Source organism: Suillus subalutaceus (genome assembly GCF_016647625.1).
Source record: "Suillus subalutaceus strain FC151 chromosome Unknown DFJ58scaffold_64, whole genome shotgun sequence".
In the NCBI taxonomy this organism is placed as follows: domain Eukaryota; kingdom Fungi; phylum Basidiomycota; class Agaricomycetes; order Boletales; family Suillaceae; genus Suillus; species Suillus subalutaceus.
This window is the reverse complement of record NW_024540313.1, coordinates 2,675-30,124: the sequence shown is the minus strand read 5'-3', so window position 1 is coordinate 30,124 and position 27,450 is coordinate 2,675. Positions and strand designations below refer to the sequence as shown.

Here is a 27,450-nt window from a genome sequence, read left to right as displayed (position 1 = left end):
CTGTACATCGAGTTTGATCGTACTTTGAAGCACGCGCCTGAGACTTGCGGAAACTCCTATAAGTGCTACTCAGCAACAAGCTCTACGAGTCAATTGAAGGCGTTTATCGAATACCCCGAGGGTTTCCCGACGATGCAGGAGATCTTGTCGATGTTCTCTTCCAAACACGGATTATGATGCGATGCACACCCCTTCCTTCAATCAGCATGACGGGATCCTCATCCAGCATGCTGAAACTCACCACTGCCAGATGCCCTGCCCCAGCACACCAGCTCGCCCAATCTCATTTTTATAATCCGAGATGTCAAAAATGTGCCATGACGTATGATGCATTGATGATTGTACTGGAGACAAGTAGCATCCCCGCGCTGAGCGCGGGGATGCTACGGCGCGCTCGCATCGTTGAAAATGACCAGTGTCGAACAACATACCCAGCAGTCCAATATATCATTTTATTTTTTCACGAACGAGTGTGTCTGTTATCCACATCATACCGTATACACTCGTTCGCGAAAAATAAATGGAATTGAGTGGAACTAATAATTGGATCATACCACCCTGATTTTCGAAAACATACCTTACCAAAGGGCAATCGGTTCGCTGATGTACGCCGCGACAAGTACACGACCACTGATCAGATCGGCATTCCACGATTGTGCTGGCCTGAAAGTCGGGTTCTTCCTGTCTCAATGCAACAGCTGGATATGTGATTTTCGGGCGCCGGATCCTTCCGCCAAGGACAATGAATATAGCATGAAATATTTTACGGGTATGTTACCGTATGTATGCATATGTTTGAATCCGTATCATCACGCCAGGCCACTGGCATCCGTTGGCGACCCCCTGTACTGTCGCACCCACATCTCGTGTAGAGGGAAAATGATCTTCCGGAGTATTAAATGAATGGGCCACAATACGCGCTGCAGGAAGGTAGCCTGGCGTCTGTGGACCCAGTTCTGTCTCTGAAGCACGACGACGACGTAAATCGTGAGAAGCGTGAGCGAAACGGTGGCCACCACGTAGTGACCGAGTGTTTGTGTCCCATTATTAATCTCTTTGATGTTCATCGTAAAGATAGCCTGAGGACATATGCAGTCAAAAAGGATCTGCACACAAGACCTCTATGCTTACCGCAATGAAACCCGCCGGTAGGAAGACTAACGTAAGGTATGAGAACCTCTGCATCCGCCTACTGTCCTCAGCATTAACGATCGCAAACGCAAGGTCCATCGCATTCTTCAGTCGACTGCTCAGCATCGTCCGTCGCCTTTCTAGACGATCAATTTCGCTGAGTAGATTATTGCACTCCTTCTTCATAAGTGCATCAGAGTCCCTGCGCTCTTCGTCGGTAACTCCATGGGACTCCATGGCTGGATTGGGGGTCGTCTCGAGAAACTTTACCGATACCTCGAAGCCATGAAGGAGTGATTGGTAGTGCAAAAGACGCGCTTCGAGGACATGCAGGTCATGTGTAAGTGAGATATTATCCAGATGCAGTACTTGTCGTTCCTGGATGTGCTTGAGCAATATCACTTCTACGTTGCACGAGAGCTACATACCAGCTCACTAACATAGCTGTATAGCAAATCAAGGGACTCATCCCATTCATATAGCGCATACCATAAAATTGCGAGAAGGAGGAATGTCGGGTCTTTGGAGTTGTTGAATATTTTTTGCCAGTACACACTTTCCCCCACGAGCTGTATGAGCGAGTGGAGATGCTTCGCAGATGTTCGATCCCCTGTAGACTCGGGATGATAGGATATGATAGTGTTTTCTTCGTCGCGGACCATGTGGACTGCGAGGAGGTCAATGAAGAGCATGCGACCATCTAGGAGGGACGTTTGAGTATGAATGCATTATTGTAAGAACATCAATACAAATACCTCTTGTTGAAAAAGGAGCCTGGATATCGATCGCATTTGCCGGAGGTAAATCGGAGGTGATCACGAAGTGCCATGGTTCAGGGTCAGTTGGCGATGGGCGAGTGCGTGGTGATAGCGATTTCTGTTCTGGTCGTAAGAATGGTAAGGTAATAGTGATATCTATCACGCACATGAGCCATGCGACCCAAAACGGAAGGTTCAGACTTACGATCTCCTTTTCCTTGACGAAGTGCTTCCTGATATCGCGAGGGTATCCAATTAATGGAGGACGTGAAAAAGAATGGCTCGATATCGTATCTATGTATGAGGCTTCAGAGCAAGCAGAAGAGTAAAAAAACGTCACATACTTTGTCCCCAACATGCGCAAGACCGATTCTGTCAAATCATCCACAAATAACGATCGTACTCGGATGTTTTTTGGTCGCTACAAATCACATCTTGGTTAATAAGCATACCATAGTTCACATGAGACTCACTTTCTGCGACAACAACGTCCAAAACTGATCTTGAGCTTGAGTCGACTCGGACACTACTGTAGTGTCATCGTTTCCTCCCACATCTGATTTGGCCGCAAACTTCCCGTCTTCATGCACATCCATCCAGTAAATAGTGGCAACTTGATTCGTCGAACACTTTTTAAACATCTTACTTCGCTTTACTTGATCTGTAGTCCAGTTCCTGAACTTGTTCTGAGGGTAACCCTGCCAGGATTCTGGCACGTTACTGTTGGTCCTATCATTCGTGTGAGAGCCAACGTTCAAGTTCATCCATGGCCACGGTCCCGACGGTGCTGCATGTCGGTATCTGGGAAGAGCATAAATAAGGAAACGAAGAGGACATGAACAGAACTTACATGGGATCGGGCACTACACGTGGCACAGCTGCACTCCCTGAGGCTATATCTTGAGGGGCATGAGAGTTTTTCGTACCGACGTTCATGATGCGGCCGAGTTAGAGTCAGTTCATGCCCCGCATGAATTCTGAATTTATATATGGTTGAGGTGTCTTCTCAGCACACTGAGGTACTGGTTTGAACGCCATGCTTCAATCTGTCCTGTGCGTTGTGCACGACCGACATCCAACATGAGCGGCTACTGGTAAACCATTCCCACAGGAAGCACTCCGAATTTAGAACCTCCTTTTGCCTACCCTCTTATCTTCATCCACTAGCCTAGAAGAGCTTCAGTTATGAATGTACCCTGAGATACATGAGGCATTTGAGCAGCAGGTAAGGACCTTCTTCATCTCAGCGCAGCAGCTCTGGAACGTGACCGAGGTGCGGTGTTCCTTTCGAGCGCGCACCGCATGAATAAATAGTAAACGCCGGCAGTGAGTTTTCACGAAAACAGAGACCCTCTCAGTGATACTGATTCAAGATACTTTAAATAGAGAGCAATCGAAGGTGTGCACCTTGGTTCTCCAGAAACTTTGAAAGCACCTGGACAATGGAATCGATCAAGGCCTGCAGGCGTCAGAAACTAAAGCGAGCGTGAACTTTACCGTAAGGAGGGTTCACAGTTGCGTTGGTGAGGCGTTTTTTTTGCCGAATTTATCGCTTTGTTGCTCACCTGGGTCTGAATTGTACTCGATCCCCAATTTGTCTGCCCGTTCAACTCGAGCGCTACATTGACACGCTTCAAGGTTATGGTGGGCCCCATCCGCACCTAGTCAGGGCGCAGGATGGACGCCCATTCTTAGCGAGTTTCTGGCTGCGAAACTACTTGTAAGCCAAGGCCAAATTCTCATAAGAAGCACTCCAAATTTAGAACTTCCTGCAAAAATCCTTTTGCCTGCCCATCCACTACATAGCCTAGAAGGGCCTCATGTGCACCCTACGATACATAAGGAGCAAGTAGGGACCTTCTTCATCTCAGCGCAGCAGGAGGTGGCGAGGTGCGGTGTTCCTTTCGAGCGCGCATGAATAAATAGTAGACGCCGGCAGTACTAAGTTTTCACAAAAACGGTGACCCTCTTGATACTGATCCAAGATACTTTAAATAGATAGCAATCGAAGATATATGCACCTTGGTTCTCCAGAAACTTTGAAAGCCCTTCCAGGACAATGGAAACACGAGACACAGTACTCCCGAAACAAGCGCTGAAAATATCGCTGGCTTGTATGCGGGACACTGCGTATCTACAGCGAGGCCGACATGTGAATGCGAGGCTCGAAGAAGCGCACACATGTAAGTCACATTCAAATTCATTCATGTACTTCCTGCCATTCGTACCATGGGGCCAGACTCGCAGCCTATAGGAAATTTATCAGACAACATTTCAAAGGCATGGCACTGAAAGAGTTTTATTCCCTCCCTCACTGAGATGATGCGAACTGCCATCAGAAAGAACAACTCCTTTCTAGCTTAAGGCCTAGGTAGGCAGAGGCCCACACTAGTGCAGTACCAAATTGAAAATGTTCCGAATTGTTCGAACGCTGGTATTTAGACTCGGGGTGAATCACTTCCCCAGCTGTGAACTCCAAAATGGTTAGAATCGTGCGAAATATTGTTTAGATATATTGAGATATTTGATCTGATTTTGCCATTTATATATCTATGAAAACCATGTTCCCGGAGCCGATTACCTGATCCACTTACATAAGTACGAGTAGCACGACTTGAATGGCCAGCAGGAAGTCCACAAAATTGCGTATACCGCATTCTCAAGAGGATTGCGAACTGGTCGGGATTTTGGAACAACTGGCACCTAAAGAGTCCACGCAGGGCAGAAAGATCGCCCTGGTATGATGCTGATGATCATCCCAATCTTTACAAAATTACTTGACTCATTGTATGTTCTAGATTCTCCATGGGGCTATGGGGTACGTTCGGAACTACTATTTCTGCTCCTCCTGACTTCTTATCTCACTCCAGGCATAAAGACTACTTGTTCCAAAAGCGTCTTGCGCTACGCTTCCCGATGGACTCATTCAGATTTGATTTTCGGTCTGTCATCCGTTGGTCTTGGCGTATATCCCCATTCATATAGAGCAGCGGATATCACGAAAGTGGGGGCCAACGAACACAGGGTGGACTCATGAAAGATGCCGAGGATCTCGTGACGGTCGTTTCTTACCTCCGCAATACGTATGGGTACGAGATTGATTTAGTGGTGGGCCATTCTCGTGGTTCTGTGGTCGGGATGTATTGGCTATGCACGTCCGAAGAAGGCCAACGTGTTTGTGCAATGGTCAATGTGTCAGGCCGTTACCGAATGCATGTGAGAGAAATAACTTCCCGCGTGCGCAAAATAACTGAAATACTAGTCGTGATTAGCGAGTTTACGGTAGGCTCAAGGGTTTCAAAGTCCAGACGATCGGTCATCTGATCCTAATTTCTAGATGTTGCCGAGGCCTACAAAGAGGAGTGGGATGCCAAAGGCTACTACGAGCGGACCGTAACAGTCGCTCGACAAACAATTGTGGAAAGGATCTATCCACACAATATAGAGGAGATCTCTGAGTGGAATACTGCAATCGTTTGGGACAAATTTCCTGATCAAATCCATGTTCTGACAATGCATGGTCTCGTCGATAAGGCAGTTCCTGCGTGAGTGTTTGTGATCTAATAGCGGATGACAGGGGAAAAAATTCCCATTGTATCAGATATGACGCGGTTATTTACTCTCGAGCACTTGGTGCCAGAACGCCTGGAACCCACAACCTCCATTTAATAGAGGAGGCCGATCACAATTTTACAAATGTGAATCTCGATCCTTATCGTCATAGCTAACGCTAACAATATACTTAGCGCCAAGACGAGGTTGTAGACTGCATCCTGGAGTGGTGGGATGCTCTTAACCAAGGACGTTTGAAAACAGGCATATTATTGACAGGCGTACGTGGCAAACTGTGACTACGAGTGTCTGGCCCTTTCGACAACTAGTCAAATATACATGATTTTTCTTGGACACCAAGGAGTGGAAATGTATCCAGTGAGTCCACTGTTCCGAGCTGCTCACGCCATTCTTCGGACCAGCTTGCGAATTTCCGCTGTGCCGCAGAATTTCTTCGCGCCATAGGCTCTCATGTTCAATGGTCTCACCCGTTGGTTCATCCGTAATGAAGTATTTAATACCATTTCCATGGCACGGAAAAAAAAAACATCGTCAGCTGTGTAGTTTCATATACATATACTTGCTCAGGATAATTCCCTGGTGAATAAGTTGAAACAACTACAATGGCGTATCATTGATCATCCAAGATGCCTGTCTCCACGGTCAGAACCGCATAGTACTTGGATGCACAGTACAACACTTTAGCCAAACTTGATTCAAACCGTTGTTGATGTGTCGGTCCCCTGGCAAAGCACAGGTTGTTGATCAGCAATCACTCTGACATGCTACTGTGTATGCACTGCAAGCATGCTATGGGAGTATTCATCACGGCCGGGCATTTTTCAACAAGATGCAATTTATCATTCACATTTCGATTGAATATTGAGGTCCTTTGAGATCTTGCCTGAGGCAAAAATTTGAAATCGCTGATGCCTGTGATGTTGCGCTATTTTTAGCAGCTGCTTACTGGCGGCCGCTTTACCTCCCCTTATGTAAATATTGTTTCCCGGCTGCACCTTTCAAAGACTGATCCTATCTGGTTTGCTCATACGCCGAATTCGTGCCATGCGGACAACTCAAGTATGCTGTTGGCTCCCACTCTCCGCACTGCTGCCCAGCGCATTGGCTGTCACCAATCCTCCGCACGCGTCAAGGGAGATATGGAGCCTTGGAGGTGGCAGCTGGTGGCTGACAATGATTGATACAGTGCAGCCTAACTTAGAGCGACTTTCAGTCGTCTGGTAGACGAGTTGAACAATAAACATTCGCGCCCCCCATCGAATCTATGCTAGGTATTAGCCATCGCTGAAGCTCAATTGCTTTGGACGAGCGATTTGCAAGCGACGGTGGACTCAAGAATCTTGCTTACACTGATAGTGCTGCCAGTGGCAAGTTTCTTGTCGCTGGAGATTGAATGCATTCTTACGATTCTCACTTTATTCCCATCCGAGTCACTGTCGCTTGATTGCCATTTGCGCTTATGGCGAACTCGACCGATTCCGCGTGGAAAATATCGAGCTCGTCGAGGCTCGTTGATGGTCATAACTATAATTGTGTGCGTTCTTGATGATTCCTGATGTTTTTCAGTGCTTACTGGTTGTCAATAAGCGGTGGCTCGGCATTTGTCTTGATTCCTCGGCTCGTTGCTGGGCCCTGGCTCTCACCGTCGCACTGTTGATTGTTGGCAATTCAACATGTCCGGGGGGCAAATTGGTGTCACGCTCTCGTATTATCGTCATGGTTGGTTAAATCCGCACGGCTACATCGTCATGAAGGGATGCATTTATGGGATACCGCTCGGAGTTACCACTTGTCCTAGTGAAAGGCCTGCATATGTCTCTCCCCTAGAGTGAAGATTGGTGTCGTTGGGTGGTGAACATCTTTTTTGTTCTATGCAGCTCCTGTAACTTATGAGATGCAGGACTACTACCAGGAACTTGTGGAATCTCAAACAACGATCTCTCACCCATCTCTGCATTGCCTCCTGCTGACGGGCAGTCTACGCGTAAATTAAGTCTCGACAGTCCTATCGACGATGTAGGCAGTTATTTGATCGGTAATATTCTCTTGTCTCTCTTGCAAGAGCTCTCGTACACGGAACTGATGTCCTAATTCTTGACGAGGTTGCGGGTAATCATGATATACATTCTTGTAGCGCATATATTCTAATGTATTTCTATGTAGCTTCTATCGATTATGAGAACGACAGCTAGATCCGGCATGCCACTGCCAACGAATTTAAAGAACGCACGATCCTGTGCATTAATGCACGTAAGTTAGAGAAGACTCGTCGCTTCGTATCAACTTAAAACAAGTATATATAGATCGTCTCAGGCCATCATTAGATACGACAGGGTACGCGTGCCAATGGATGCTGGGATAATTAACCTGTATGTCTCTTTATCCTATTCCATACTGATCATTTATTCAGGAATTCGATGTTCCTTTTAATCTTGCCCATGCCCGATAGTATATTTTGCGGAATGTGCGAAATCAAGCAACTCAATCAAACGTGCATCCAGAAGTTGTGCAGGTGGTATCACGGAGAAATAGTACGTACCATAGCACAAAAATCACGAATTCGAATGGATCCCACAACCAATTCATCCCAAGTAAAGAGGTCGCCATAGAAAGTTCTTATGTTGATACACAGAAGGTAAAAACCTAAGCCACTCTATCAATATGAATATCATATCTACGATTGCTTAAACCTGAACTTAGAGGTTCATGCTAGAAAACAATGCTCCAAGATTAACCCAGCATCGTCCACATTGTTCCATATATTTGTCCACCGTCTTCGACATCGCCCTGAGGAATGGGTCGTTGTTTGTTGCAGTAGCCACAATTTCCTCTGTATGCAAAAATGTCAGATATCTCGGTCGGTTGATGAACTGCATTCACGCTTACCCTTTCTCGCGCTGCCCTGTGCAGCCTTGATGATTTTCTCAATGTCAAACAGTGTCGAAAAATACCGGAGTTGTGTATACAACTCGGTGTCTCCATACTTGAACTGCACTCTACCTTTACAGCCCCCCGGCGCTCCGCACCGCCAGCCGTACATCCGCATCGACCGCGTCTCATACCCGCATGCTGGATCCTCGCAGACAACCCATCCCTCGTAGTACCGGGCCACAAACGACCGAATCTGCACCTCAAGCTGCGTCTGCAGGCTCGCCGAACCCAGCGGCGCGCTGCACGCGGGGCAGGTCGGCCCTGATGACAACAGAATGGACGCCTATTCGATGTCAGACAGTCCTAAGCACAAATGGGGATGCGGTCACATACATCTCGATCATAAACCGGAGGGAACGCCATCTGCCCCGCGCACCCGCGACAGCGTACAAGGAACGGAGCTACGTCACGGAACCGCTCTGCATCAGAGACGAGGGAGTCTAGTGTTATGAGCGCTGATCCGGCCGGCGTGCTTCCACTAATGCGATAACGTCCCGGGTCCAGTCCTTTGAGAAACATTGAGTTTAGTTCGCAGGCATTGGTGTTTCAACGCTCACCAAGACACTCAGCCAACCGTGCCCTGTCCGTCCCTTCAATAGGCTCACACAGTCGCTCAATGGGTGGCAGGACCTGGTTCGCAAGGTAGTGCTCGTAATCCACGGTGAGTTCCCCTGCGGCCTTCTTGATCTCGTCTGGATGCTTGGCGCGATCTGCTTGTGCGGTCTTCACGGTCTCTTCACCGGGAGCGACGCAGAACACATAGGGTATAACGTCACCATTGCGGGCGCTTCCTCCCTTTGCTTTTAATCTCAAAGCGACTTGCACATGAGGCTGAGATTTAGCATCGGGGTAGTCTTCTGGGTTCTTGCCTAGGCGCTGAGCCATGCGTTAGATTGACCAAGAAACGTCGAAAGGAGTTTTTGAAGGTACCTTGTATACAATGAAGTCCTCCAATTTGATCTTTCCGCTGCGAACATTTTCGCCGATGGTATTAAGATACTCGTGAATGTTCTCCACTACAACCTCCGTTGGTTCGCCAGACAAAATTTGCTCCAAAACGTATCTGGAAGGTGCAGGGTTGAACCAAGTCAGCACAAAAACAAAGCACGACCTACTGAGACACAGTCTTCGATAAAGCGCAGTATTCTCGACGCTTCATATCTAGACCTTTAACTTCCGTGGATGTCCGCGATCCCTCCTCCACCTTCAAGGCTGCATATTTCTTTTTCTGCAAGAGTAAGAGACGTGCAAAAACGCCGTCGAGGTCTATCTCGAGAAGCTTATATCGATCGTTGACAGCCTTCTTGAACTCAGCAGAGATTTTTAGCGCCTCGGAAAGTTCTGTCACGTTGGAGTTGACGAACACCGAATCAGTGTCGCCATAGACAACCTATGATGAGTCAGAGAAATCCACTGGCACGTATCGGACATGTGCTCACGTCTAGTTGTAAACTCTCGGCAAGCTCCCTGGTGTGCGTCAGGATCTCACGACCCTTGAAAGTGGTTAGGGCAGCGAGAGGCTTGGCGTAGAATCGCGAGTACTCGAAACCAAGACAGCCGTACATACTGTTTGCAGTCAGTTTCAATGCTTGTTGTTTGATGTCATACTGTGGCGAAGGCCAAGTGTGAGCAAGTAGTCAAAGAGACGGCATCGACTATCGAACCTGCAGTAGTTTTGCGTGCGATATAGAACGATCCTTCATAAGTGACTTCACCTGACGCCGCCGGCTGACCAGTGTTGCAATAAGTCGTGGAAGGACGCCCTGAGGCACCTCAGGTGGCGGTGGATCTGGTATCTTATCATCGTCGTCCTGCACTCAGGTGTCAGCATCGAAGCATGGACAATAGTCTAATCACTTACATCCTCCTGCGAGCGCTCGACGGTAGTGAAGTCAATGTTATACTCCTGGATGATACTCGGATACAGCGAGTTGAAGTCCATAACGAGGATATACTTGTCCCAAAGTCCACGCTTCGGCTCAAACACGAGACCACCCTTGAACTTGTCCCGTTTGCCTTTGCTCGACTTGCCGCCACCGCCCCGTTCGCCATCTGCATCATCTGCTTCGGGCTCTGCTTTCGGCGCTTTCTTGCCGTATGTCTTGTCAGGACAGATGTACTTCAGGCGGTGGAACTCGTGCAGAAGAATGTACTCGTTCCGTTCAGCCCGACCACCATTCAGCGTCTTGTTCCTAAGACCAAGCTCCATTAATGTCCAAATTATCGACCACAAGAGCTCACCATGCGTTGCCAGCAAGGTTTGTGAGCTGTCTTGTCAGAGGCAGAACCTGCACCTTCGAGGCGATAGCCATTTGGTAATGAGCGTCAAGCTCACAATGCCGCACAAACGTCATGAGCATATCTGGGGATGATACGGTACCATCAAAGTACGCTGCTGTGTCATCTGGATCGATATCCTGCCTGTCCGACTTGAGATGAGTTTTACACATCTCGGTGAGGGACCACGTAGTGGAGGCGATCATGCTCTGACGGTAAACTATTAGTCACTGTATCACAGAAGCTGATGTGAAACTTACCCGTGCACCATCGCTGGCGAGATCACAAAGCAAGCGCCCAGTTAAAAAGCGCATGTTTGTGCCCTGACGTCCTATAAGTGGCCATTTCGAGCGCCTGAACCGCCCGAGGCGTGACCAGTGCTCCGCCTTGAGGTCCTTCATTCTGCCGAGGAGGACATCAAGGGAGACACCGAGAAAGTCGTGACCAACAATGACGTCGGGGTCTGCTTTGTGCAGCGTGACTGTAAGATATCCGATCAACAATTAAGGAACCTTGCAATTGAAGGAGAAAGGCACCAAGCAAGCTGTTGAGGAGCATCCGCTCGTTCTTCATTGGTGAGATCATGCCCTTTCCGTTTGCTCGCGCCTTGGCTTCAAAATTCGCAGGGAAGCGGTCGAGAGGACGGACGAGCGTGTGCACAGAGCACGGAAGCTGCTCAGGGGGTGTAGGATCATCAAGTTGAACTACATAATGTGCTATCAAGTCAGCAATGTTCGTCAGCAAAGGTGCGAGATAATTGACCATCTCGCCATATGCGGCCCGTGGCACACACAACTTCCCGCTTGTTTTCGCGATGGTTGACAACGGTGCGTACTGCGAGACTCATTATTGTTAGAGGGGGAGGCTCTGGAGCGCTGTCTCCCATGGGTGTCACGTTCTTTGGGTCTGAGACAGTGGCTTCGAACTTGCACCACGAGATCTGCAAGAATATATCATCAGCTGAAAGCTAAAGGATCTTTCGTGGACAGCCTTACACCCTTGTTCTCGACAACCGCATTAGTTATGGTAAGCCAGCACGGCCCCATGATCTTGCGCTTGAGCACGAAAAGCTCAAACGCACTAGTATTGGTCCCAAATATCCGAGCAATATTAGGCGAACAGGCGCTCATAGGGACTTGGGGCTCTATCCGCATACAGTGAGTATTTCGCAAAAGTTCGGCATATAAGGTTTACCTTCGAAAGAGTACAAGACTTTCATCCATTCGCCCTCTTTCGGTACGTCCTTCTCATCAAATGCATGATTTCTCCGAACCCATCTCCCCTTCCATCCCTTGATACCAAGCTTCTTCCGTACCCGCTCAAAATCTTCGTACACATCCGATTTGCTCGGCACGACGTCAGTTTCTTGCATCACAAACTCGCCTTCTTCGGTCTCCTCTTGCTCAATGCGTAGCGGACGCGGGAGCAGGAACAAATTACGCTGAAGCCCCTCGATGGCGAGGCAAGCAGATACCCAAGTCGAGGAGGTTTTGTCCTTGATTTTACCAGTGAGAAAGAGCTTGCCGTTATGCTCAAGGTAGTCTAGCCAGAAAAAGCGGAGGGTGCCGTCGGGTTCAAGAGCGTCGAAAGATGATTTAGAAGTTGAGGAGGAAGAACCAGAACCTAAGGTTTCATCAGAAGTGACAGCAAGGGAGTCGTATACAGATAGCCAAGTTGGAGCTGAAGGCGGCTCTGCTTTAGTAGGTGCAGAGGGAACGTTGACCTTGAGCTTAGTTTCTAGGCCATCGAGAATAGATTTGTTCCCCTTGGCAGGTTTGATATCAAGATCTTCGTCATCAACATCCATAAAGGCATCCATGTCCATATCCTCAAAGTCCATTGAGTTGTCAAAACCATCTTCCGATCCACTATGAACACCCAACTTGCACATTCGCTCGATCGCGGGAGTGATTCCAGCACCACTAGTTGTGCGTGGCTTCTTCTTAGGGCTCATCATAGTTGAAAAGTTGTCTTCGAAATCGCTTGATGACAGGTTTAAAGCAGCATCGTCCATGAGACCATCAGAGGAATAGTTTACTTCTTCATGATCTGATAACGGGGAGGGCTTGCGTTTCTTTGGCCTCCTTGCAGCTGGGGCTGGGACGGCATCCAAGCCTCCAAGGAGATTGGCCATAAAATCTTCTTCCTGCTCTGCTGAGACGGCCGGGCGGTACACGCTGATAGAGGGCTTGGCAGTGGGTGGTGGTGCTTTCGGCTTCGCTTTAGGCTTGGATGCAACATCCTTGCCCTTCTTCGCTGCAAAGCCAAAGTCAGACGTAAAGTGTGTAGACATACAATTAAACTCACCCTTCTTCTTCTTTGCCTCGTACTCGTCGCCATCTTCGTCTTCTTCTTGGTCTTGCCCAGCGCCCGTCCAGTCGTCCATCCCATTGTCCATGTAACCACTCACGCCGTCGTCCACGACAAAGTCATCCTTTTGCAACCTTCCTCGCACGATGCTCTTATATTGATCCTCAGTGACCTCGTCATAGATAACCACATCCTCTTGAGCCTGTGAAGACGCGTTTGAGGACCGATGTCAAGCCAAATGGCAATGATGTCGCACCTTCCACTTGCGCGCGCCTCCTTCACGAGTTCGTTTTAGTTCTGCGAGAGCAGCAAGCCTATCTGCGCGCTTTGCTCTGTCCGACATTAAGCTGTGGTGGACGTGTTCGATGATGAGCTCGACTGTGCGCGTCTTGCGATCGATTAACGCGTTTTTCCACTCCGCTAGAAACGCGTGGGGTCACATCACATGTCACGCCTTACAGTGACGTACTTAGACTGTCACATTAGTGACTAACTTAATTGCGGTACATAGCATGCGATACAGCTAAACTTGACGGCCAATACGGTCTAGATCATTTATTGTTTTTCACTTGCTCCATGTCACAATCGAAGGAAATTGGGACGCTAGTCGTCGTCATCCTCAAGGCTCGTCATCTGCATCAACCTTCTTTCTACAAGCAGGACCCATATGCGCAAGCCGTCCTTTCTGGCCAGACTCATCGAACCAAGCCAGAGCCCAAGGGAGGGCAACATCCTGTGTGGGATGAAGAATTCCGATTTCCTGTTCTCGCCGATCCTGGAAAAGACAATATCAACAGAAAGCTGGAAGTGTCTTGCTGGAAGGACGAGCCTCGAGCTGAAGATAAGCTCTTAGGCAAAGGGGTTGTCGATATCGAATCGACTTTGAAAACTGGTGAATTTGATGGTGAGAGATTTATAATCCTGGCTTAATCTATGCTTAATCTATCTTATTAGACTGGGTTCCTCTCGAAACATCAGGCGGAGCGAGAGGCGAGTTATACCTCGAGATGACATTCTATGCAAATACTCCTCCTCCTCTTAATCGTCGACCAACGAAGCTCAAACAATCAGATCGTCTTACACGGCCGCAGTCGTATAATCCTGTACCACACAAGAGTGGATCGCCATCTGCCCTGAACCATACTCCTGTGCAGCTCCGTGATCCGGGCTATGCCCCCCCTGCTACGCTTCCCGCATCTTTGCTTCCTGCTAGAGGCCATCCCAAGGCCTCATCGCCATCCCCTTCGCCCCCCGGCCGACAGTCCAGTAAGACTGATGTGCTACCCCCTCTTCCCGAAGAAGATTCAGTACCCCAGATAAAGCCTGGTCATTTGCCAACCATTCTGCGCCCGGGGGTTGTCGGACGTGCAGGTCGTTTTGGTACTCCGGCTATGAATACTGGGGGCACAAGCGACGCGCCCTCGTTCTATACGACTCCACCAACTCCAATACCATTGTTACAGACTCCCGTCCAAGAACCTCCTTATGAGCTTTCTTCAGAACCTCTAGGAGTTCGCACACCCTTTATTATGACAGACAATCCACTGAATGAACATTACCAGCCCTCGTTTCCTATTGCACAACCCCATACCTCAGAGCCACAGCTTCATCACGAGCAAGGACAATGGCAATCCAATCATTACTTGTCGGGCCAAGCTCCCCAACAATATTCTCTCCTCATCGCAAGGATATGCTCCACCTCAACAAACACTTCCTCCGCTTCCACAACAATACACTTCCTCGTCGCAAGGATACGTTCCTGCTTATCAAACATCACCTCCGCATCCTCAACCATATCAGCAATCTTATACGCCCCATAATCATGCCCCGCCACCCTCACCACAACCACAGCAATACTCGTCATCTTCTCCCCAGCCCTACCAGTATCAACCTCATCAGGCTCCGTCGCCTACCCCGCAATATCAGCCCCCGCCACCCCCTCATCAAGCACCGCCTCCTGCACCGCAATATCAGCCACAACCAGCCTCTCATCCCCAGAGCTACTCGGTTCAACCATACCAACCTCCACCACCACCACCTCAGTCATACACCCCACTTCCCAACCAGCAACCATATCCCTCTTCATCACAGCCGCAAGGATATGTTCATCCAACCCAACAGCAACCTCAGACGTACACTCCCGCACCACCTCAGCAGCAGCCATACCAACAACAATCCTATTTTCCTCCGCCTCTCCCCGCACAATCCCCAGTCCCTTCTCCCCAATCTCAACTTCTTGCCAGAGCACCATATTTCTCGCCGCCGCCACCACCACCGCCACTTCATGGAAGCACGCAGGGCACCCTGGCAGTAGCAAAAGGGGAGCAACAGTCTCCCCCGGTGCAAGGATATCAGAACACTGCACCGACTGCCTCGCCAGCACATGGTTTGGAAGCCGCTCCAACTGCCCCTTCGCAGAACCCTCCGGACCAGCCTCCTGCCTCTTCTGCCTTACCTACAGTCCCAGAAGACGAAAAGAAGCGCGAAGAGGAGGAACGCACCAGAGATAAAGAACCACGGAAGGTGGTGGATGAACGGAAGGCCGCTGAGGAGGCGGATTCAGAGAAGCACGAGGCAGAGGAAGCACAGTCTCGAGCTGCTGAAGAAGAGGGGGGGCGACAGGAGGAGGAAGAGCTGAGAAGGAAGGATGCTGAAGAACAAAAACGACGCGAGGAGGAGCGATTGAAATTGGAGACGGAGCAGAGGCAGAAAGAAGAGGAAGAGCGACGGCGACGAGAGGAGGAGGAGAGACCCAAACGAGAGGATGAAGAAAGACTCAAGCGAGAGGAGGAGAGAGACTCAAGCGAGAGGAGGAAGAAAGACTCAAGCGAGAGGAGGAGGAGAGACTCAAACGAGAGGAGGAAGAGAGACTCAAACGAGAGGAGGAGCGTAGAAGAATCGAAGAACTGCGCAAGGCAGAAGAAGCTAAACGTAAACAAGAAGAAGAGGATCGGATCAGGCGCGAGGAGGATGCACGTCAAAGGGCCGAAGAGGAACGTTGGAAGCGCGAAGAGGAATCACGTCGGAGGCTTGAAGAGGAGCGGATCAGGCGAGAGGAGGAAGCACGTCGTAAAGGGGAAGAAGAGATTCGTCGCAAACAGGAAGAAGAGGCCCGTCGCAAACGAGAAGAGGAGGCTCGTCGCAAACGGGAAGAGGAGGCTCGCCGCAAACGAGAAGAAGAGGCCCGTTGCAAACAAGAAGAAGAGGCTCGCCGCAAACGAGAAGAAGAGGCCCGTCGAACACAAGAGGAGGAGGCTCGTCACAAACGAGAAGAGGAAGAAGCTGAACGAAGGTGGCAAGCTGAGCTTGCTCGCATCAAGGCGCGCGCTGAGCAGGAGGCTGCTGACGCTGCTTTCGCTCGTGCTCAATCTGAAGCGGAAGAAGCCGAGCGTCGCAGGCAGGAGGAAGCCGACCTTGCCTTTGCGCGGCGTGCACAGGAGGAGAGCGAGCGAGAGCAAAGGGCCGCTGAGGAACGGCAAAAGCAAGAAGAATTAGACCGCGAACTTGCCCGTCGCGAACAGGCACATGAAGAGCAGTTGGAACGTAGGCGCGAGGAGGAGCGTAGGAGGCGGGTGGAAGAGACGGACAGGGAAATGGCTAGGAAATTGGATATGGAACTGAACCTTGGGCCGGAGGATGGTGATGCGAGTTCTCGAAGGCCGTCGACGACCCCAGAGCTTCCTTCTCGCAGAAGAGCGGGAAGTCCTAGGACTCCCAATGTCCATAGAGGATGGTAAGTGAAATACAATGTTTCCAACGCGAGTGGAGATGAGATACATTGATTATTTAGATTCAGTAAATGTGATCTTGCCTAGCAGGTATCTGCAGTATCACTATCGCCGGCTTGAGTGCTATTGGGTCTACCATGTCATGCTGTGTTGCTCTGCATTCATCGTTCTATCTCCTTTTTACGGTTCTTTGCTGGCGACTTCTGCTTCAATTCACGGCGTCGTTGGTCTTCAAAATGGAAGCAGATATCAAATTGGCAAAAAGAATTTTTGGCGATACGAGTCGCAAGTAGAGTCTAAGACCCAACGTGCTCGAGATTAACATAGAAATGGACATTTAAGTCACGATATCAAGCACTTTAATTTCGGAGGCCAGTTGGCATACTTTCCAGTTCGATTGAATATAACTTGGATGGTGAATTCGGCCGCGTGTAAGCCTGCATAAGATTGCGACCTCTAAAGCCTGCACCCCCCCCCCCCCCCCCCCCCCGTATTACGGCCATCTACGGCCTGCGGTTGTGAACTACCCAAACGCCAACTTGAAGCCTATGAATGTCTGACGGTACGGTTGCAGCTACTGTATTGCGGGGCCGTATAGACCGGATCATTGAACCGACAAAGCTGAAGTTAAAAATGGAGGAAAGGGAAGAGTGAGGATATGTTGAGGCCATTATACTGCTCGGTGATGGCTACGACATGAAGCTGGAGAAAAGCTGTTGAGCAAAGTCCCATGGGGTCTTTTCGTTGTGAATGACGTGAGGGTGTTCGGACTTTGCATGCTTGAGCGCTCAGGCCTCAGAGTTTGAAGTCATCCGAAGGGACCGCGAGAAAGGTCCGAATGATACCGGCAACTAGTTAGTTGTGCTCCTAGCGAGGCGCTCTGAGTTAGCGCGGTGGTACTGATATTAGATGTCACATGGGGATCTACTAGATACGGACCAATTCGAACCCCTATCGATAAGATGGGCGCTGATGTGTAGTACCAGCCCGTGTGGCGTGCTCAAGCTGTGGAACGTGTAATCACTATCTACTGAGTACTGAGCGCTTGGTAAATCGGTTTCGCATGCAAGAATGGTGTTTATATATGAAGAGCCTTTCCGTATAGTTTTCAAGATAAAGCTGTTATGTGTAGTATTCTGCTGTTACATAAGGCGCCCAGGCTTCTGGCTCTAGCACTGGCAGCAAGTCCGACGATCTGATAAGGACATCTGACAAGACACTGGCAATTTTAGTTGTGCCGCCTCGAGACGCTCCGAGATGCTGGCCAATTCGATCGCGCTCCAAGCTTCAAAAACCGGTTTCGCGTGCAAGAGCCTTTCCGCATAGTTCTCGTCACCAACTTGAGGGGAAAGGTCTCATGTTTCCAGATAAAGCTGGCAGGTCTGTGTGGTTCTGGTTTACAATATCGACAGGTTTATGTTGGATATAAGGTGGCAGGCCGCAGTACCTACTACGATGAAGCTTAAGTCTACCTCGGTAAGTTCGTGCCTTGACTTTAGAACTGTTGGCGCTTGTCACGTTCATTTACTATAAATCAGCTTGAATTCAGTGTTCGATTCCTCAGTTGGAACCTTTTCCCTTCTCGAACGATTTCATCCTTAGGCTTCGCCAATGGCTGACGACTCAGACTCATCACTGCAGAGGTTTCCGTCACTGCAAAACCGACCCGATGACAAGTGAGTACCTTTTCATTGCAACGTCACGTGCGGTATTTGTGAAGACTTGGGAATTAACCACCGTCATTCAAGTTCTGGTGACGGCCTTCTCAGGCAGATTCTCGAGGTCCTCCGGGACTCCACAAATACCAAGGAGCCAACAAAGGATCCGCTTTCTAAATTTTGGGCAGCATACAAAACTGTTTCTGACGAGTATGATGACGACATGTTAGAGAGGTGCAATGAAAATATGAATATAGTCCTGATCTTCGTACGTAAGACATGTCGTTCTTTCAAGAGCATCTAACACAAGTGACTGGCAGGCTGGTCTGTTCGCCACTGTCAATACCGCGTTTATCATTGCAATGCAGCTAAATCCTAGTGACACCACCAACGTTCTGTTGGCACAGCTTATCCAGAACATATCAGATGGCCGTTCTGCTACCCAGCCAACCATCCCTCCGTCATCTACAGGTTTTTCTTCTTCCAAATTATGGATGCAGGCTCTTGCATATGCGAGCCTTGCATGGAATCTTCTTGCTGCCTATGGCGCTGTCATGGGCAAGCAATGGCTGGGTCACTATAAGACAACTCGTTTTGGTGGTGGATCTAACCAAGACCGATGTCAGCGGAGGCACCGCAAGTTTCAGGAGCTAAAGGAGTGGCAGTTCGAAAATATGTTGCGGTCATTCCCGGTTCTCCTACAGATCTCCCTCCTTCTATTTTCTCTGTCCCTGGGAGCCATGTTGTGGACGCAACAACGACCAATTTCCATCCTTGTTATTGCAATGACTACTTTTGGCAGCCTTTGCCATGTCTTTTTCATCACGATGTCGGTGATACGTCCTGACAGTCCATTCCAAACTCCCATCTCCTTGGTCATCCAAGCCATCTTTGGTCATTTTCGTGCACGCGCGGATCTCCGGCATCAAAATGAAGAATCTGTCAAACCCGCCATGGCGTGGATCTTGCAGACTTCGAGAAGCCCTGATGTTGTTAGGTCGGTGGTCGATCTGATACCTACAATGTCGGAGCTGCCAAAAGTGAATTTTGTGTCGTTATGCACAGATGTTCGAGACATGTTCAAGGCATGTTTTGATCAGCGTGGCATTCCAATACTACACGACAGCGCACTGGCATATGGGAAAGCATTGATCTACTTCTCTTCCAATGATGATGAGGTGAGGGGTATGCTCCAAAAAACCACACAAGAGTGGAATCTTTGGGAACGGTGGCGTGCCCTGTATCTGCCTCTGGCGCTGGAACAATGTAGAGTTTCCTACCGCAGGATGGGCAATACCCGTGATCCGAAGTCACAGTCATACTTCGGCTTCCAAGCAGACACCCGTGCTGCTCTGCGTATGGTTGTGGCTACTGGCGTAGACGATTTTGCTCGTCCCGATGATGACAGGTTGATTTGGAATGGTCGATACAAATTCAAATCCATTCAGTCGGGAGATAAAGATGACTGGCTGTTGGAGTGCGCAGAGCACTTCCATGGAATCGGCGACGTTGACGCAGCTGGAAACGCTCTGCTCTTGTTCAGTGGCATACAGATGAAATCATTGTACCCCACCCATGTCCAAGACTGTATCACTCGATTTCTGAACGACCGCCGGTCACGTAGATTTCTCCAGATCGCACTTAATACCGTCTACCGAAAAGCCATCTTTCAAAAGCTCCTCTACATGCTCACGGAAGAAGGCCAACCCTTCCGCGATGCTGGTTCGAAGGCCATTCGTTTCTTGGTCCAAAATGAATGGCCCGAAGGTGGCGATCTAGCTCCCGAAATCCAATTTCTTGTATTCCTCGTTTTACCTGCCCCAAGGTTGACGATCTCGCCAGGTATACTTATTACTGCCGTACCCTCATTTTATTCATGGGTGAAGGTCAAGATGAGGAGCTCCGCTCATACACTGCAAAAATTGTCTGTAACGCCCGACAAGACCTTGTAGAGTTCACCACTGCTGCCAGAGCTGACGAATCCTTGCGAGACTCAGTGCAGCTCTCCGAGCTCTGTCAAACCCTCATCACCACACTTTTTACCTGCAGCGATGATTTGCATCTCGAACGCCGAGATCTTATCCCCTATTTCCGTCTCGCCTTCACTCTTGCAAAGAGCTCCGACTGGCACCCTTACCTGATCCGGGATCGCCACTATATCGAAGGGTGGATCACAAACACGCTCACGTATTCCGGTCTCCCTCTCCCCCTCGCACTCCCTCTCCCCCTCGCACCCCCTCTCCCCCTCGCACTCCCTCTCCCCCTCGCTCTCGCTCTGCCACTCCCACTTACATTCGCACTCGCACTCGCACTACCACTCGCTCCCATCCACATTTCTCCACCAATGTCACTAGTGAAGAAGCGCGTTGTCTCTTTTACCTCGCTGGAATTTCCCTCCGTATTTCTCCATCAGAGGAGGCTGAATCTTGCTTTAGTGACGCCATAACCACTGTGCATTGGTGGAACTTGATGAGGGGTGCATGGTATATCATCGAGTCTTGCTCTTATGAAGAGCTGGATGATGGCATTGGGGCCTTGCAGCTCTTGCCAGGGAAACAGAGCGGTATATGCCATCACTGGCAGGTGCTTCGAGGATTGAGCTCGAGTCGGTCGAGTCGGTCGATGGGTTATTGGTCAAAACTCTTGATATGTTGCAAAAGCAGCCGATTCCAGATAAGAGTATCATACTTGCAGTGACGGGTTTGAAGGATACCCTACGCAAGAGATTGCCAGCGGCCTAGGTTCCAGACGGTATGGAGCCGGGGGAGTTTGGAGAACAAAGTGCAGAGGACTCTTGAGATCTTTTATCCCATGGATCGACTTAACCACTTAACCATTGCGTTACCTAGCTTTCCCTTGTATTGTATGTAAGATAGCCTGCGATTCTGTATGTAGTCTGTAGTCTAGGTATGGGTCATTACGCCAACGAGTCTTCGAATATAAAGCAATGAATGTTTTTGCTATGTTTCGACCTCTTTAGAAAAGTGGGACTTTTCGAGACGAAAAAAGATGGAGATCGAAACGACAGGTAGTAGTAAGGGTCCACATCCTGCCACTACCCGCTCGCCGCCATACGCTGTGCACGGATCCCTCTTGCAGCCCCGCAGCTGCATACTGAACTTGCCACTGCACGGTCATTCTCAGGCGCAGGTCCACACTCCTTGGATAATGGAAACCTTTGGATGGGGTGGGCTGCACGGGTCGAAACTTTGGATAGAGTGGGCTGTGCGCAGGTGGTGATGCAGAGAAAATGCAGAGTGACTCGGATTAGCAATGGACACGGAGTCCGCCCAGAACAACACCCAGACTCCGTATCAATTGCACATTCAGAATCAAAATGCGCCTTGAGGCACTTTGATGTTTCCCCGGACCACTGACTGGAGCCAATATACGTGACTTATGTACTGGTTGCATCCTCGAACTTCAGGGATCGCTTGTAGTATGTATGCCTCGTCACATAGCTCGATATAGTATTCCGCTTCTGGTGAACCTTACAAATGTTAAGCACTCTATATACTTGCACTATCAGGCGCTACAAAACTGTAAGTTATTCATTAAATTTGCCTCATTCGACCCTTTCTTCATACTAAGGAACCAGTATGCCAGAATTATACGACGACGGAGTCCATCTCGTGCTGCTCGAACCTCGGTGGAGAAGTCCAACATACACAATCCTCGAACATTGTACTGACTTCTACGCAATTATCCTGGGCATGTGTATCCCAAATACTGATGATGAGACGGGGCGCGAGAATAAATGGCGCAGTTTCGTTGAAGAATTCTGAGAGATACATCGCCAGGGTCTAAGAGTGTAAATGTTTAGCTGATCTCTCCGTATAATCCTTTGAAAGTATCATACCGGAATATGAGCCCATAATATAACCAATAAGGTTTGGTTTGTCACATTCCTAGCGGGAATCAATGGGTATGTTTAGAACCCACTAGATGAAGGGGGACTTACAGGACAAAGTACAGGATATGATACCGAACGATCATAACCATATATGTATTAGCCCTCATTCGAATTTCCCTTTGTTCCTTAAGGTGCCTTGCGAGGATGGCGACCGCGAGAACAACTAGTAAAACATCATAGCATACTAATGGGGATGGAAGTATAGATCGCAGGCATAGGCCCAATGTTGAAGGAAAAGGTGCAGTACTTGGTGTTCTGAGCTACAAATTCTTTGACTGTGCAACGGGATTGCATGAGCTTGCAGCCGATCTGATCCGAGCGAGAATTCACCTGAGAACACATTGCGTCGACTGTATAGATATATGTCCGTCCCGATTGAGAGGGCAACGATGGGTAAGAACAGTCCCACTAGAATATAAAGTAGGAGCTTGGATTGGTTACATAGTGCGTAAAGACGCCAAATGAGAATGACTGCAGATGCAAGATTGGGACGCGTGGCGAGATGCAAAAATATATAACTTACCTTCCGCAAAGCAAAAATACACTGAAAAACCCCATTCCATCAGAACGGCAAGAATATAGCCTATTCCAATTGAATGGTGAGCGAAGGCACTTCGGGTTGAAAACGATATACTTGCAGCTATATAAGAGGACAACGACCATCGAGAATTGGCTCTAAGACGAACTTGGGACTTACGGCTAGAATGTGTGTCAGCCCCGAACTCTTTAAATGGAGAGTATTGATACACTGACCGATTCAGGCATGTACAACAGCCCTCCCCCTAGTACTAGTCAGCTTACAACAGTTCTGGAAAGCACAGGGTTACATACATAAGCCGCACAGTCTAATGCGAGTGTTAACATGTATATGCACCGTGTCAAGAAGCCACAACGACGTACAGTACCAAGAAAAGACCAAAATATCGAACCTAGCGTAGCAAGTAAATAAGATAAGATAAGACGCTTGACAGAGCGAAACTTACGACGAGGTACAGGCATGACATTATTGACCATGGACGTTTCTGGAGATTGAGTTAATCTCTGGGCTGATATGATTGTGCAGACATAGGGTAAGACTGACCCAGACGTATTTAGCCTACGCCAAGCATAATAATGATAAGTACTCGACCGACAGAAGAGAAGATCTTGATTACCTCCTTGTCCAACAGAAGAACTGGATAATATTTCATTCAGTGGCAGTGCAAGGTTCCCGAAGGTTACTAACAGTACTCATAGAATATCACGGTAATTGCTGTCACTGAAACCGATGTTCAATCAACACAATGGTTCGCTTACACATCTGTTATAGGGAAGTGACGAACCAGATAGATAGTTATTCCAGTAGAGACCAGTGACGACTTCTTGTTCCGACATGAGATTGCAGATTGAATGGATGATCTGGAGAGATTGATATATTGATATGCCACTAATCGTTGACGACTTATATACGATACTGATAAGGTGTAGGATTTTCTCGTGTCTTGAGGGCTATGGTGGTCGAATTGAAATTGTACATATTGCACCGAGTTTTCCCGAACCTGTCGTCGGTATCACGAGTTGCTGTTCTCGGTAGTTAGCTATGAACGAACAGACATATTCACGACTGACGAGAATGGCTGTTACATCTTGGGTAGGTTCCTCATTACTCGTACGTCATGGCTGTCATGACCAACGTGTTCCCACCTTGTTCCGTGGTTAGTAAGAGTGCCTTTATAGCCTATGCAACGAGGTCTCAATAAGTTGGATCAGGTTGCTGTGCAGGCGTCTGCGATATACAGCGCTTAGATAGTTCGACTCTCTCAGGCTCGATAGAACATGGCCTAGTACATTTTAAGGGTGTAGAAATCAGGCTGAGGACAATGGTAAGATCAGCAAAGACCTCTATCTAACATTAATCACGGGAACATACCAAACTTAGTCTTTGGACAAGGGAATAGTCATAACTATCTATCCTGAAATTCAATGATAAGGACCCTAATTTACCGTCGAAAGCGCTATGACAGGGCCATCGATGGACTAATCATGACAGACAGCATGCGATATTAACTCGTACCTACAAAGGGCACTCCAACAACGTTGATCCACCTGCAATGAGTCATATCGCTTGTCTAGTTGGTACGTATCTCGTGGAAACAATGTTGTCGGCGGTGAATCATGATTATCTGTGTTGTATTCTTGGAGCAACAAATACTTCGAGGCGTGGCGACTTTATGTTCAGTTAGGATTCAGGCAAGTAGCCCCTACTACCCTGTACAGTGCACAAAAAAGTGGCCTTGCGTTGGTAGGTGAAGCTGCTAGAGGGACAACTGCTGTGAGTTTGAGCTAGTCAGCGGCAGACTCCGGTGAAATTGAACAAAAAATTGAACAAAAAAAAAACTTTTAATGGTGCCTTATTAATGGCATTGTGCATACTACATAGGAGACGCGAATGCCTGACCGAGCGTCAATACGTGTACGGAAACAACGTTTGTAAATACAAGGGTGAAGATATGTACCGTCGACATAAGGCGAGCCTACAATGATAATAAACGGGATTCAACAAAAAGGGTGAAGTTCAAAAAGAGACAAACGTGAGGGCCCAGGGAACCGATGAGATAGGTACATATGAAAACAAGGATTACACAAAACGTACATATGAACTACAGGAACGCGAATGGATTACGCCCATCATGATACCTATACGAACCGACCAGCAAAGATTAACTTGGCATGCGATTTTTGCCTAAATAGACACGGAAAGCATCCGACCACCGAAAGCCCAAACCTCCGTAACTGGAACTCCCGCAGCAGCAAATGTGGTTGTCCCCGTACTAGTACTTCATCGAGAGGTCTTCCACAATGTTCTTACTCCTGCTGGTTCCACTACCAATAAGTATATGATGTTACATTCCCACATGAGCGCTCGAGTTTTATTTCATGCACTCTGCTTTTTTCAACTTTGGTCACGGTGTACCGCTCTCGCAAGGACACTCGTCCGTTTCAGCCTGTTTGTGTCAGCATCACTGATTATCATTAATAGTGCTCGAGGTCCAGGTGGAGCTCGAGTGGACAATGAGGCCCAAGCATGTGATGAAGATTTCAACTCATGTCGAGATGACTCCGAAATGTTGAGTGATTTGGTACGAGTCGACGGCTGGTTGAGAACGCGAATGTTCAGCTACTTCTACACCAAATTGCCATATTGGCATTGCAGAGATGCATCTGTTGAAGCACAACCACGCAAGAAAACTTCAAAGAACAACATTCAGCACATAAAAGCCAGCCGTCTTCCTACGGTCTTCTTGAGAATGATCTGATTCCCATATCACGAATCACGACAATGCGGTTCTCCTCCACAATTATCCTCACCGTCGTTGCTACTTAGCATCATCAATATCTGCCACGCCCGTTGACGCGACTGGTGCCGATGGTACATGTCCCATGTTTGCTTCATGGATGCATGACCTGCGTATTATGTGAGTATCGGTAGTTTTGGACGTGATAACACGACTCACCTGCTGCATGGCAGGCCTTCGGTTTGTTCTGCCAAGTGAGTCGTGTTTCTGCTTTCACGTCAGTGCAGTATGGCCGTTGGTACTGACGCGCGAGTTATCAGTGATTTGTAGAGTCGATTGACGCGCCGTCAGGAAACCATCGGTCCACTTATAGCTAGGTCTTCGTATGATGGAGTTTGTGTAATTTTCGTTTGATAAATATTAGAAGATCCACGGCGCAACGTCATGAATCACCAGACGGGCCTTGGCCTGTAGATCGTACAGTTATAAGTATAGTGCGCACGATGGACCTAATGAAAGACACACCTATGTCCCGTGTACAGCTCCGTACTTCGACTTTTGACATTGGTTATTTTAACAACGTTTGATAAGATCTGGATAGGCACTATGTGAACGGGGAAGGATCTTGAAACAACTATTGATATTAATTCCTCGCGAACATGATCGTCCCGGCAGGCTAAGTACACGACAAGCGCAGAATTACCTTATACTTATGCGCCTGTAGAATGTACATTTATAAGTAGATGTACGTACGATATCGATGACCGTCAAACACACCTAGCACACAACTCCCTACTTCAAATTTTGACCCGTCTCAACAACCATCACTTTCGTTTTTCCAGTTACACTGAATTCATCTATTCCAAGGCATCTATTTGAAAGGGTGTGTAATCAGGAAGGGCGCTCTGAGCAAATCACCATACCTACCGTGAGCACCTTGACTCGACCCTTGATTATGCGGTGATGTGGTTACGGTTGTACTTGTCCAGGCATGTCACACAATGATAGCCGCGATTCACCTTGGATGGGATGAACCTTGTGGGTGGTACAAATGTAAATAAACATGCGCAGTGCGCACGACATCGATAGACGCTAAAGGGTTGAAACGTACCTCCATACAGGCTACAACTCGCGACCCTACTACAACTTTCGATTAATGTTCCGGAACGCTTACAAGGTGTTGAGTCTCGAACTCCCATAAAAGAGTTCTTTGTCAGATGAATCGGAAGCGCTGCGGTAAAGTTGCTCAAGGGTCAAGACAAACGAGGCTACTCTCCTCAGTGCTGCCAATGCAGTGAGCAATGGGCAACGAGCATCCATCGTAGAGGCACCATCATGACTAAGTATCTTCACCATCCCTATTGTAGGCCGAAAAAAGTTCCAGACATGTGGGAAAATGGAAGAGTGGCGTATTATCTTGATTTCTATGCTGATGTTTTCCTGGAACGATCATGTCAGACAAGGTTTACTTTCACAACGAGAAAATGTACCCTGCAGTTCGGAAAGCCTTTGATCGTTAGCTCAGATCTAGAAGAATAACAAGAGAATTAGAGAGCACATTAGCCTGTTGTTACTGACTTTCATGACTTACACTATGTCTCTGGGCGGACCAGCGGGGGATAGCTCACGCTGGGGAATTTGTGAGTCCAGGTGTTGCAGAGGCAACCCTTAAAGTAGTTAGTACTGTCCGATGTAAGGTGCGTTATCCCAATGGACAGCAAGTCGGAATCAAAAAAAAAAATACCACGTGTATTCGAAGGTGAACAATGCAACTCCGAGGCAGCATTAAAAGAAAATAAAACTTCGCGCCACTGAAACGACTTCCTCGTCTACATCTGAAGGGCATTTGTTCCAGCACAAAAAATGCAAAAATCAACCACCAGTCCCTCAGCTGCC

General features: G+C 48.4%; 6 protein-coding genes across 6 annotated transcripts; 3 read left to right on the top strand and 3 right to left on the bottom strand.

Annotated features, from left to right (window-relative positions):
* Positions 1-734: 734 nt before the first annotated feature.
* DFJ58DRAFT_421535 (cora-like Mg2+ transporter protein-domain-containing protein) lies at positions 735-3,263 on the bottom strand. The gene is made up of 8 exons (XM_041380312.1): positions 2,740-3,263; positions 2,363-2,690; positions 2,234-2,310; positions 2,095-2,183; positions 1,887-2,045; positions 1,560-1,831; positions 1,132-1,509; positions 735-1,079 (listed from the first exon to the last, which is right to left on the bottom strand). The coding sequence occupies exons 1-8, from the start codon at positions 2,823-2,825 to the stop codon at positions 810-812; spliced, it is 1,659 nt and encodes a 552-aa protein (XP_041243100.1). The 5' UTR covers positions 2,826-3,263; the 3' UTR covers positions 735-809.
* Positions 3,264-4,487: 1,224 nt separating this feature from the next.
* Positions 4,488-6,031, top strand: DFJ58DRAFT_421478 (ectomycorrhiza-regulated esterase). Its single transcript, XM_041380311.1, has 8 exons — positions 4,488-4,627; positions 4,688-4,707; positions 4,760-4,831; positions 4,880-5,105; positions 5,162-5,171; positions 5,227-5,434; positions 5,491-5,587; positions 5,636-6,031. Exons 1-8 carry the CDS (start codon positions 4,508-4,510, stop codon positions 5,738-5,740), a joined length of 858 nt encoding a protein of 285 aa, XP_041243099.1. The 5' UTR covers positions 4,488-4,507; the 3' UTR covers positions 5,741-6,031.
* Positions 6,032-8,047: 2,016 nt separating this feature from the next.
* Positions 8,048-13,381, bottom strand: DFJ58DRAFT_746236 (uncharacterized protein). The gene is made up of 17 exons (XM_041387448.1): positions 13,237-13,381; positions 12,978-13,182; positions 11,865-12,926; positions 11,666-11,814; positions 11,433-11,610; positions 11,207-11,374; positions 10,931-11,151; positions 10,635-10,879; positions 10,255-10,585; positions 10,058-10,204; positions 9,833-10,000; positions 9,509-9,783; positions 9,324-9,456; positions 8,951-9,269; positions 8,727-8,899; positions 8,349-8,676; positions 8,048-8,292 (listed from the first exon to the last, which is right to left on the bottom strand). Exons 1-17 carry the CDS (start codon positions 13,321-13,323, stop codon positions 8,159-8,161), a joined length of 4,323 nt encoding a protein of 1,440 aa, XP_041243098.1. The 5' UTR covers positions 13,324-13,381; the 3' UTR covers positions 8,048-8,158.
* Positions 13,382-13,556: 175 nt separating this feature from the next.
* On the top strand, positions 13,557-16,717 carry DFJ58DRAFT_716660 (uncharacterized protein; the record flags this gene model as incomplete). Its single annotated transcript, XM_041384245.1, has 5 exons — positions 13,557-13,884; positions 13,935-14,287; positions 14,577-14,987; positions 15,024-15,869; positions 15,896-16,717. The coding sequence occupies 5 exons, from the start codon at positions 13,557-13,559 to the stop codon at positions 16,715-16,717; spliced, it is 2,760 nt and encodes a 919-aa protein (XP_041243097.1).
* Positions 16,718-18,526: 1,809 nt separating this feature from the next.
* DFJ58DRAFT_640081 (uncharacterized protein) lies at positions 18,527-18,935 on the top strand (the record flags this gene model as incomplete). The annotated part of the gene is made up of 2 exons (XM_041381335.1): positions 18,527-18,634; positions 18,687-18,935. Coding segments are annotated over 2 exons (357 nt in total), but the record flags the coding sequence as incomplete, so codon positions are not given.
* Positions 18,936-22,256: 3,321 nt separating this feature from the next.
* On the bottom strand, positions 22,257-23,871 carry DFJ58DRAFT_421358 (uncharacterized protein). Its single transcript, XM_041380310.1, has 12 exons — positions 23,602-23,871; positions 23,505-23,537; positions 23,434-23,453; positions 23,361-23,375; positions 23,263-23,301; positions 23,180-23,208; positions 23,111-23,124; positions 23,029-23,061; positions 22,803-22,862; positions 22,610-22,750; positions 22,328-22,554; positions 22,257-22,274 (listed from the first exon to the last, which is right to left on the bottom strand). Exons 1-11 carry the CDS (start codon positions 23,651-23,653, stop codon positions 22,454-22,456), a joined length of 537 nt encoding a protein of 178 aa, XP_041243095.1. The 5' UTR covers positions 23,654-23,871; the 3' UTR covers positions 22,257-22,274; positions 22,328-22,453.
* Between the last annotated feature and the right edge of the window lie 3,579 nt (positions 23,872-27,450).